Source organism: Chelon labrosus (assembly GCF_963514085.1).
Source record: "Chelon labrosus genome assembly, chromosome: 24".
NCBI lineage: Eukaryota > Metazoa > Chordata > Actinopteri > Mugiliformes > Mugilidae > Chelon > Chelon labrosus.
In genome coordinates, this window is record NC_140357.1 from 3,391,607 (window position 1) to 3,403,756 (window position 12,150).

The 12,150-nt window shown below is 46.0% G+C and overlaps 1 protein-coding gene across 1 annotated transcript in view; it reads left to right on the plus strand.

The window, feature by feature from the left end:
- LOC311509449 (receptor tyrosine-protein kinase erbB-4) overlaps positions 1-12,150 on the plus strand; it is a gene marked incomplete at its 5' end in the record, with an annotated part of 240,178 nt that overhangs the window by 188,841 nt on the left and 39,187 nt on the right. The window contains 4 exon segments of the mRNA XM_084574670.1: positions 1,386-1,479; positions 3,705-3,859; positions 7,202-7,246; positions 9,817-9,949. Of these exon segments, the coding sequence (XP_084430796.1) occupies positions 1,386-1,479; positions 3,705-3,859; positions 7,202-7,246; positions 9,817-9,949 (427 nt within the window).

Sequence of the window (12,150 nt, forward strand, 5' to 3'; positions counted from 1 at the left end):
TTTATTTTGGAACAAGGGAAAGAAAGACGAGGGAGAAATGCAAAAAGAGCGATGGGAGTTTCCTGCGAGTCCATCAAAAATATTATTGACAAAAGGCCAGTCTGTGCGAACTGTATAGCTGCATGTTTGAGACAAGCTGCTGTTCACAATGAACCAACAGGACCATTCAAAGAAGGGGGAAAAAAAGGAGGAATTGACATTAAAGCCGTGCAAAAAAGGGAAATCTGGGATTTTATCATCACTTTTATTGCCCTTTAATGTGATACAGTTGAACTCCACGGTGTCAGAATGTCTCTTTTTTTTATGTAGCTTTTAGAAGTGGCAAGCCTGAAATTTTTTCATCTAATATTCCCCACATGAAAATGCATAAAACACACATACCCCGCAGGAGGTCCCGCTTTCTCAGCATCAGATCAGCTCAGAACGAGGAATCCGTCGGCTCTTTATCTCGCCCCAGTAGCACATCGCATGCAAATACAAACAGTCCCTCTCATTATCCCCCAACACTGTGAGAAAGGGGTTTCTCTAGGCCACTGGGTGAATCCTCCTCCGAGGGCGTCTGTCCTCTGCGTCGGCCCGATCGATCCCTCTGATGTGAAAAGTGTTTTTGATCGGCGGCGCTCGGTATCGACGGCGGACCTGCCCGGCCCCTCCCGCCCACCAGAGGCAGGCCTGCTTCAAAAGATAATGCGAGGATTCGGACGCGGACGGACATCTATAGATCGGGTGCAGGCACACCCCATACACACACACACACACACATGGGCAAGGATTCGGCAGCATGGCCTGAGGCGGTGCTGCTGTAATTGCAGTGTATAAAGGCAATATCGAGCTCTGTTGTTTACTTTCCGCTCCTTCAGAAGAAACTTAAACCGACAAACTGCACACATGCCTTTATCTGGCCGAACAAGGGGTTGAAGCGGCAGTTGCCAGTTGCCAGTTGCCGCAATGGTTCTTTGATAACGGGATAAAAAGACTCATCCGTCCCTTCACTTCCTCTGAATACAAACTTGTGTGCCTGCCGTCTATCCCCTCATGTTTGCCCATGATTTAAAAGCCTCTTCATTATTCATGCAGCCTCTTCTCTGTGAGCATGTTGACCACACTAAGCATTTAACATGATCAGATAGTTTCATGCAGCCGACTGCCCTGCATGCCCCCCGCAACCAGAGGGCACTCTAGCAGCCAGTGCAAGTAAGTCTTTGCAGGTGGCCTTTAGTAAAGGACGATTTGAAAAAAGCCTCCTATGTACAGTTTGTGCTTATCTACACATGGAATAATTGAAAATCCTCTCGTAGCGTTCTCTTAATCAATATTTCAACGTGCTCTCGAATCTATAATACATGCATCTCTGTTTTGATTTATTTTTTTCCCGCCTCTATCAGGGAAGTGCGGGAATTTGCCAACGGGTCCGTGTGCCTGGAGTGTGATGGTCAGTGTGAGAAGATGGATGGGAACACCATGACATGCCTTGGCCAGGTAAGACTCTCCTGAACGCACTTCAGACACCCTCAAACTTCCCCCTTCGCCTAACAGCACTTTCTCGATACTTTTAGATTAAAACCACTTGTCTGGTTTTATTTATTTTTTCCCCCCCTTTCTGTGCGAGATATCATATCTCCTACGTGCCCAAGTGGATTTCAGTTTATTTTTTCAGGAGTGCATCTGTTTTGCGCCCAGGGTTTCAGTAGATATAAGGGGGCTGTTTGCGAAGGTGAATGCTAGGTTAATGGGAGGGATGATGAACTGCCGTGGCGACTTTTGGAGGCACGCTTTTGGCAAGCACGCATACGCAGACACACAAAATAAAAAAAAGCAAAACAAGATTAGTTTCTGACCTTCCCTTAAAGTCACTTTTAAAGACTCGGATGTGGTTGAGTGTGCGCAAATGTTAGAATTTCCCTCTCAAATGTCAGCGGAGCCAGACACGCGTCTGCACACGAGAGCCATGCATCCGCCGTGCAAACTTTTACCCTGTTCCAGAGGAATGCGCCCATCATGCCTAGTGCCTACTGTACAAGCCTGTGGGGGCAGTGCTATGATCTGGGGTTGCTGCAGTTGCTCAGGTCTAGGTTCAGCAACATTATGTGCCCAAAGAATGAGGTCAGCTGACTACCTGAATATACTGAATGACCAGGTTATTCCATCAATGGGTTTTTTTATTCCCTAATGGCACGGGCATATTCCAAGATGACAATGCCAGGATTCATCGGGCTCAGATTGTGAAAGAGTGGATCAGGGAGCATGAGACATTATTTTCACGCATGGATTGGCCACCACAGAGTCCAGACCTTACCCACTGAGAATCTTTGGGTATATCGAAACGAACACCATGCTCCTGAGTGTTCGTCCTTTTTTTATGTAACCCATTCAACCTCCCTATTAGCTTCAGTTTCCGGCTTTATCAGTCTTTAAACTACGTCATCTGACTGAGGAGGCAACCTTATGTTTTCTTTAGATGACAAAATAATTCATTTGTAATTTTGAGAAAGCGGCATATTTGGTTTTTTTTTTTGTAAAAATTTTGGCCATTCTTGGCTTCCGTATTTTCTGCATATACAGCATATTTATGCAGTTTTTCCGTAATAATACCATTTCTTGGCTCATTTCTTGGACCTAATGAAACCATCCTGTTTGGTGTAAACACTCTGTAGTGCTCCAAATGTGTTGCGATTGTGTTATCAACCTTTTATGACTGCGCCCGAGAAAGAGAATAAGAGATGAAGTGCAACTCCTCAAGGATGAACAGAGTCTGGCGACTTTGAGATGCTGGTCACAGCTGAGTAGTAAATAACACCGGAGTCAATCATCCACAGGCGCTCTTGCACACAAATACACATGCATACACGGACATACTTGAATGCATTCGCACATCGGCATGCAGCCACACCAGTGCATGCACGCACTCCAACATACTAAGTGGGAATAATGTTTATTGATGGCGTGCGTCCGGATGTGTCAAGCCGCGAGAAGCCGTCCGTCAGGTCACTGTGGTCGTCATTAGCAACTGAGCGCTGCGCCGAGGCTCCCCCCCGCGCGCCGAATGCGACTTGGCAACGGCTCCCGTGCGCGCACTCAAACACACCCATGTTTGCACAACTGTAAGGTCACACTTTAGTCAACACCGTCGTCGCCTCAGACATGAACAAGGGCAAACACACACATGGAGTACACTCGTTTTTTTCCTTCTGTTCACACACGCTCTCGCTCCAGTGCCCATCTCACTTATTCATGATCCTGCTGCAGCGGGGCTCGTGCTCCGTTACCGCCTGTCATCTCCTCCATCACATTGGATGTGCGGCGCTTTGACACGACCTGATTCCTTATGCGTTTTGCCAATTTTAGCGGGGGTAGCTGCGGAATACACTCAAGGCAATTTGGCTCCAACACATTATAAATCACTGAATGGAATTCATGTGGGGTCCTGCCAGGTAAATTAGCTGCGATAGCAAGTGAGCAAATTGACATGATTCGCCAGGTCTGAATTTGATTCTGTTCAATTCAGTTCCCTCCTCTCATACATTTTTCCTTTATCTCCGTTCCTCTTTCCTTCTTTCTTTCTTTACCCCATTCCATTTTCCATAACTTTATTTTTTTCCTCTTGCCGGGTTCCTTCACCCCCGACTCTTGACTCTTTATTCACCCGTTGTCCGCCACCTCCTCATCTTCTCATCTCCCTCCGTCTTGTCCTACTCTCCTCCCAGGGCCCAGACCAGTGCGTTAAATGCCTCCACTTCAAAGATGGACCCAACTGTGTGGAGAAATGCCCCGATGGGTTGCAGGGAGCCAACAGTTTCATCTTCAAATATGCCAAGGCCAACAACGAGTGTCATCCCTGCCATGCCAACTGCACCCAGGGGTAAGACAAGAACCATACTCAAAGATCTGTGTCTTGTGTATTAAAGTTGAACCATTTCTTTTAAGCGTTCACTCATCTCCCTACCTTTGCGAGCAACCTTAGGTGCTTTTATTCTGCTAAAAGCACCATGAAGAATGCTGCATTGCACCCGGGCGGCATTGCCGACATGCGGCACTTCCCTCCCAAAGAGAGAGAGAGAGAAAGAAAGACCGACTTATTATTGCAGGTGCTACATTCCCCGACCTGTAGCTGGATTCCGGGGTTCCTCCAGTCAGAGGTGGAATATATTGACCCTTAAGGTACACTGCAGATGAACGATGAATCAAGGGATGGGTGCAGACGGAAAGTGGAGACATGAAGCCAGGGATGTCTTCGATAAAGAAGACTGAGCGGTTGGCGTCTTGAAAACAAGAGCTAGTTTCAGATTTACTCCTTTACAGGCTGTTATTGTAGCTCTCTCTGTATGGCATTGCTGAGTTATTTTGCTTATACCAGAATAAACGAGAGCGTTCTGTACGTGCCGTCACGAGGTTGTAACCCTTTCCGGTACTTTGCTCAACCACAAGTCTCGGGGTTTGCTCAGATACCTTTGTGCTCATCCATGTGCAAGAAGATTGGCAGCTGACCATGCCGCTTTAATTCACCCTTTAGAGAGTACAGGGTCAGGCAGATGGCCTTGAACTCTTGAAAACACAGATCAGTCCTTTGAATGCATCCGGGAGCGGTACAGATGACGGATTCATACACGAACTGTCACTATATTTGAGTGCAGCTCTACGGAGACCGCAAAACAAACTTGTAAATACACTCGAAGCTTAGCCGCTATCTTGCTGTCTTTTTCACTCTGTACCTAAATAAACACACTAAGAAACAGAGGCCAAAGCAGCACAAGGCTTCAAAAACAACTAAATGTACCTTCCTTATATACCAGTGTGCTGTGTTTTCATCCTCTCAAGCTTGTCAGTGTGACTTTGGACTTAGCCCTTGGCCTTTTTGCTTTTTTTACTTGAATAAGGGGCACACCACCAGGGAAGCTTCTGCCAATGGGGGGATGGTCAGAGAACATGAAGTAAAGATGGTCAAGGGGCTAAGGTGGCGAATGTCGACAGCCACGGCAAACAAAGTTAGAGCTCTAAAACCTGGCAACATTGCCGGCGAGATGATTTGGAAAGGGACTTAATGTTCCGTCTCTTGCATAGCAGGAAGTAGCTATGTATCAAATGAGAGGGCAGCCCTGTTTAGACCTGGTATTGATCGGATTAGTAGTAGTCCCAGCTTTAAATACGCGTGGTCACACCGGGCATTAAGATCCAATCTGACCTCTGTATGCAAATGGTCATCATTTGTGGCTCAATAAAATATTGGCAAACTGCTTCTGTCCCTAATGGTTGTGTGTGCCCAACAGGGCTAATACATGCAAGGTTACGTTTCTCCCAATAGAAGCTTTTACTCAGGGGTTAGTATCAAGAATAAAACAGTGCTGTTTAATATCAGTACATTGCTTTAGCAGTTACTGACAATTCAGGTTACTCATTATACTTCCTTACTAGCAAAACAAACGTTCCAAATACTGATAGATCGCTAAAAGAGAAGAGCATGCACGCTTCCGAGCTTATTGTCACAGAAGTCCTTTGTTCTTTAGGAACGTGGCAACTCCGACACACGTCCACGCACACACAGCATTGGCCACAGACACTGATTGCTTGCTAATTGGCTATTTGGTGCGGCGTTTAATTGACAACGAAGCGGCTTTGGAGGAGCCACAGTTGTCACCAATTTAATTCCAAAGTTAGTCTGCGCTCCTAATTTGCTGCGTAATTTGTTGTGTCTTGCGCGCCCATGCGGCTTGCATGCGCGCGCACACACACACAAACAGAGGCGTTCAGAAACTGTTCTCCTGTGTCTATCCTGCTGTTCAAAGTCCTCCACTCAAGGATGTGGAATTAATGAGCAGCTAAGAGTCTGCTCTAATCACTTCCTGCTTACCTAATGTTAACAACGCTTCTCGCAGATCAGTTATTTTGATTGTTAAGATGGTAAAAAAAGAAAGCATATTTTTTTGTATTCACATATATTCATTCATACGCTAACCTTATGATTTCTTGTAGTGGCAGACAAAATAAGCACATGCGCTGAGCCATAAGACGTCGTCTCTAGCAACAGGGACATGGATGTTAATAACAAATGAATACATTCAGTTTAATGTTGAGCATATTTACTGGACACTCATTTTAGTGCATTTTAAGATTAGATTAGGTTCGACTTTGGTGTCATTATACATGTTTAAGGACAAGGCAACGAAATGCCGTTAGCGTCTAACCAGAGGTGCAGAAGCAGTAACCGCAGAGTATGTACCTATGTACAGATTTACATATTGATTTAAATTAAATTAAAAAAGGCAGCAGAATATTATCAAAGTCTAAAACGATTTACAGAAGGATTTGTACAAACTATGGTTAATGACACATTAACACACTCCTGTGAGTGGTAGTAGTGCAAGGGCAGCAGGACAATAGAAGTGCTATCATATGAGAATTAGTTTTTTACCTCAGTTTTGGTCTCCACCACTTCGTTGGTGAAATGTCAGTGATTCTGCAGTGGGTTTTGGGGGACTCTATGGGGCGAAATGAGAAGTTGAATCAAAATTGGGAAGGAAAGCATTGCAGAATATCACCATTGCTATAGAATGCCGAAAGGTATTTAAGAAACATCCTTCCTGCTGCTGTATTTGTGGAAAAAGACTGAGTCCAAAATGGCAGCGGTGAAGGGAAGGTATTAGGCACATAACACCCCTAGAAGGCTCGACAGTAAGCCCTGTCATGCTGGAATATATTCATCTCCTCACCGCCTACACTAACCTGACACTGCATCTACACCTAGACCACAACATCACACCCAATCTCTCTCAACCTCATTGCTATTTTTCAGCTTAAGTACTACTGTGGTCAGTGGTCGAAGCAAGCATCCTTACTGTGTTGTGTTTCTGACCAATTAGATTTTCTTTAGAGGGTATTAATTTTTAATAGATACTGAAAGGTTTCCTTCGTTTTCCATTAATTTCCCCTATGGTTAGAAAATGCTCTGGGAACTAAATGATGCAGAGATGTTTTCTTTAGTTCAGGTATCCAATCGAATAGCAGGTGAAACAAACAAGAGCAATGCCTCCCAGCCTGAACACTCCTTCCTGTCATTTTGACAAGTGGTCAGCCGTGCACAGGATTCAATTTTCCACAGGTCCCTGCCCAGTGACAGCTGATTGACGTGGAAGAAAGACAACATGAGGTTTACTCATAACCTGTCCCTGATTTAATGGATGATCTCTCTGGTTGCTGTGCCCCACAGGTGCGTCGGGCCAAGACTCCAAGATTGTGTTGGGATGATGGACAGGTAAGGAATCGCCCGATACATCTATAATGTGGGACTGGGAGACCACCATGAGATCCTGCCACAACTCGTTAAAGTTCCTGTTAAATCTCCTGATACTCATTAGCAAGAGTAGTCGTTTTTGTTTTCCATAATTGACAGGTGGCCTAGGAATCTTTTACTGTTGTCTAAGCTTATACAAAGCCTCCCTGTGATCCAATTTAGTTGGGTGCTTTAGGTTTTGCTCCATTTTTGCATACCCAGAATTCAGACACACATTTAGACACAGTTTGTCTGGTCTGAAAACTGAATTGAGTATTCGTAATTGTGTTTTCATTAGCGAATACTCACCTGTGAATTATTTTCTTTAGCTTGTTTTACATACAATAACTATGTAGGGAGTTGGCTCTCTACCACAGAGCCTGCCATGTTGTCCTGCCAAGTGTCAGTCTATGTAGTTCCTCCTATCTGCTTGGAAAGGGATGGATATTTATTTAGTTGCAGTTCGCAACCTCACCACTAGATGGCTCTACATTCCACACAGTGGTCCTTTAACAAACTAAAATTAGGGACTTCATATTTTATATTTTGAACTGGTTAATTTGCACAAATGTAGCTAAGACTCTAGCTACACATATTTGATACTGAATTCCAATATTATTCAATTAAAATAAGTCTAATTTAATTAAAGATTCTGTATTATAGCAACATTTTGAGTTGTTACAGGTCTGACAGAAATGTAACAGTCTTAATCTGATGATGGTTAAATTTAACTTTATCTCCTTAAAACTACATAAAAATAGGTGAGCTACATTAGTGGACTACATTCAGTGCAACCTCTTCTATTACCATTATACTATACTAGCCTGAAGACAACAACACATATTAAAATAGCCATAAAAGACAGAATCTTTTCAAAGCTAATTCAAAAGACTGCCAGGCTCATTAGACTTAACCAAACCAGTAAACCCATAAAACAGAGGCCCTGAGCTCCCGTTAAACAGAGGAAACAGAAATGAGACCTTTACGCTTTCCTCTCGGAGGCTTCTGCTGAGCCACGAGTTCTTCTTTTGCTCTCACAGTGGCATTATTCCCTGGTCTCCTCTGATGATCCTGTGTCGCTTGCTCTACTGTAGACCCTTTCCTCCTAATTAAAGAAGTCCTTTCCCTTGTCTAGTGCTGTCTCACTCTGTTATTTGTCACCACCAGATCCTATTTTTTTGGAGCGCTGGGCTGTTTTATGTTCGTTCATGGTCATTCTGGCTCTTTGTTTTCTTCTTTCACATCTCCTTTTTATCCTTGAATGTCTTTTTATCTTCTCGCCATACGCTTCCTCCTCCCCCCCCCCGTTTGACCTAACCATTCCAAACCGGCGCATTACTATTCACCACATGGCCGTATATCTCATTACGTCGAAAACCCACAGCCTCTTTGTAAATTTCAAGGCCCCCCCCCCCCCCCCCCCCCCCTTCCTTAAGTCCACCACAATCGATATGGCAAATGCTGCAGCACCTTCCTCTACGGAAGCGCCGAGGTACACGACTCTTCCATTAGCCGCTAATGGCTTCCACAGCTAATAGAGTTTTGAACTTGGGGAATCGGGCTGTTATTTTATGCCGAGTGTCCGCCATCTCAAAACAAAAGGAAGGCGAAGAAGATTCTGGCGAGGAGGTGAAAATGGAATGAAGACGGGAGGGAAAAGAGCGATGCAGGGACAGAACTGAGTGGTAGCTTAGCGGCAGACACGAGTGCAAGTAAATGGCAAACGCATTAGTGCCTTCATTAATGAAGAGAAAGAGCTTTTAACTTCCAACCCCTAGGCTTGCCTTAAGCAGTGGATGGAGAAACAATTTGCGAAGGATGGGAACTTTTAATTTCTCGTGTAGTGGAAATTTTCAACTCTTTCTCGGGCACCTGTGAGAAAAAGTCCATTCCGGCGTTGGCTGCAGCGCCTCTGCCAAGTAATGGGAGCGCATACCCTCGAAGGCTTTTCCCTTCTGACCCGTGAAAATGGAGGCAGCTCTCAGTTGGAAATGGCTGTGTGGCGGTGTTTGGACACACAGGAATAAAAACCATGGATTGCCGCAAGATTGTGTGTCTGAGCTTGTTGTTTTGGGGGGGAGGGGCGGGGGGTATAAACTAAAGCAAAAGTTGAGATGGGTAGAGGACACATGAAGTAGAAACCCTTCCAACAGTCACATTAAGTCTTGTTAGGGAACTTTGGAGTGTACAGTTGTGTAGTTAATCCTATATTGGCAACTAGCTGTTCAAGGGCGCAACGTATAGCACGAACAAGCTGCTTCCATTCGTTTTTCAGATGCTTTCTACTGCCGTTAAAGGATCTCCGAGAGCATTTAGAGTTGTTTAGCTGCGACAAATCAGCCAGAACATTTGAGATTCGGTGGTTAAATCTGTATAATCTGGGCATTGTAACAGCGGTCTCAATCGTTTGTCATTTCCTCGAGCTGAGGTCCGCACTTTCTTCCAATGCGCCTTTTTTTTTTTTAAGTTTCCCAATGTATCAGCAGTATTAATGCGTTTTTTTTTTTGTTCTGTTTCTTTCTTTCCCTCTTTTCCTCCCGTCGCCTCCGCAGGACACCCCTAATAGCAGCTGGCATCATCGGCGGCCTATTCATCATCGTCATCCTGGCGCTCAGCGTGGCCGTTTATGTCCGACGCAAAAGCATCAAGAAGAAGAGGGCCTTGCGGCGGTTCTTGGAGACGGAGGTAAGAGCGGAGGAGGAGGAGGGGAGTCTAATCATAAGAACTTTTTTTTTTAAGTTTGTTGGAGACCCCTTTACCTTTTTTTTTTTTTTTTTTTTTAGACGGATTGAACTCATAAGCAAACCTTGAAACATTAAGCCTTGGCGAAGGTACTTAGCCAAACCGCGCGGCGCGCAGGAGGTTTTAAAATTATGCACGGCCGCCATTGCCCATCGATCTAGCCTTGAAGGGGGTTCATTTCTGGGAAGCATTAGACAGCGGAGCCGACTTTATTATTCAAAGGGGGAAGTCGAAGATTGAGGAGCGGGCGGGCGCAGGGTTTATGCGCGCGTACGTGCATCCACGCACTGGTTGATCACTTTTGTGGCGCCACAACACAAGACGCGGGCCCCTCTGTTTCTAGCGGGGCCGGCAGTTATGTCACGAGTCCGCCGAGTGGCCTTGCCTATAGGCTGCTTGTCATCGCGCGTTAGTATAATTTACAGGTGGAGGCGGCAGCGTTACAGACAGCTGTCGGCTCGGAGACGGGAGTCGGAGGAGGGCGGCCATGAGCAGTTCCTGCCTCGTCCCGGGCATCCATCTTCATCAGCCGGGCTCCGACAGCCGCTTGACCCGGAGGGGAAATCGTCAGCCCAGGCAGATTTGCTAATGCTCTGTCGCAAAGAAGGAGAGGCTCTCGAACCCCTTTGCATCTCTCCTGCACAAAAAAAACGTGAAATATATCCGGCCAGGTCAATTTTCCCATTCTCCTGGGAGATCTAATTGGGTGTAGAGGTAATTACACTTAATAAAATCTTTAACTCCCGTGGCGGGTTGGCCTTCAGGTTGGACAGACCACCTATTAAGTGCAGGTCATGGGTTCAGTCCAGACAACAGCCCGTATGTGCACACATTAGCCGCTGCATAGTGGCGACCCAGAGCCTGATCAATGCTTGTAGGTCCCTGTGTGTAAAAGAAATGGAAGTTAAGTGTGTTGCCTCTGCTTCCTCTTCATCTCACTTTGGGTTTTAAGTTCCTCTCTTCAGCTCACGCTGCGCGCATGCTTTGTGTACGCCTTGTGTTCTGCACTCCCTCGCAGCCTGTATCGCGCTTACCAGGGGCTCCTCTCGGCTGATGAAACCACGCGATAGGCTTCGGACGCGGGCTGGGTTCTCTTTTATTCAGGCGCATAATAGAGCCGAGTGCGTGCCCGCGAATGGGGATCAAGCCCGTCTAGGCGAGGGATTTGGGGGACAGTGAAAGGCTCAGGGACTCCCCCCTCTCTCTTTCTGTCTCGCTCTCTCTCTTTCCTTATCTGCCATGGCTTTTTAAACAGAGAGCTCACCTGTTGTGTCAGGCAGGGGGAGAGATGCCTCCGGTTTGCGCTGTCAGAAACGTGATCTGAGCCCTCAGCCGGCATTTCCATATCAAGGACGCCGCGTGCGAAGGCGAAGCGTTGCCATTTCACTTCTCTATTGTCTTGCCATTCTCAGTCTTCGCGTTTTCTTCTTTTTTTTTATCTCTGTATCTCTATCTATCTGCCTCCATCCACGCCAAAGAGAATTCTTTCTTCATTTTTTCCCCCTCTTTCTCTCTACCACCTTGAAAAGAAAATGTAGACGCTAATATATAAAGCCTGTCTCACACCGTGGCGCCTTTTGAAGAAGCCCCCGAAAAAAAACAAAAAAATAAATAAATTGCCTTTTCAAAGGGAGAGATGGCACAGGCCGCGCGACCCGAGGCCTTGAACTTTCACCCCAGCCCAACGAAGCAGGACTAATGCGCTTGGATTCTCCTCCTCCCCCTCCTCCTCCCCCCTAACCCGAGGTCCTCTCCCGGAGTTGCTTTTACACAGACACGGGGGCCACGCGAGCGCTTCAGCACCACAGGGTGTGGACAGCTCTCGCGCCGCTTACATGCTCTCCTCTTGCTCTCTTACACGGAGGATCCGGGGCCGAGCTGGACAGCTCCCGTTGTTCACCCCGGGGCAGGCTGACAGAACAGAGGCGCGGGACGTCATTACAAATGCATGCAGCGCGGGCAAACATCGTTCATTATGCTGGACCTTATGTTAAATTTAAGAGAAGATCCCAGAGAGCTGAACAAAATGTGTCATGTTGACGACCATACAAAGCCCACAGAAAGCAGATGCTATATGAAAATATTATGGAAAACATCTAAAAAGTTGGAAAAGTCCTTATGAAATTCAAACTATATACCATTGT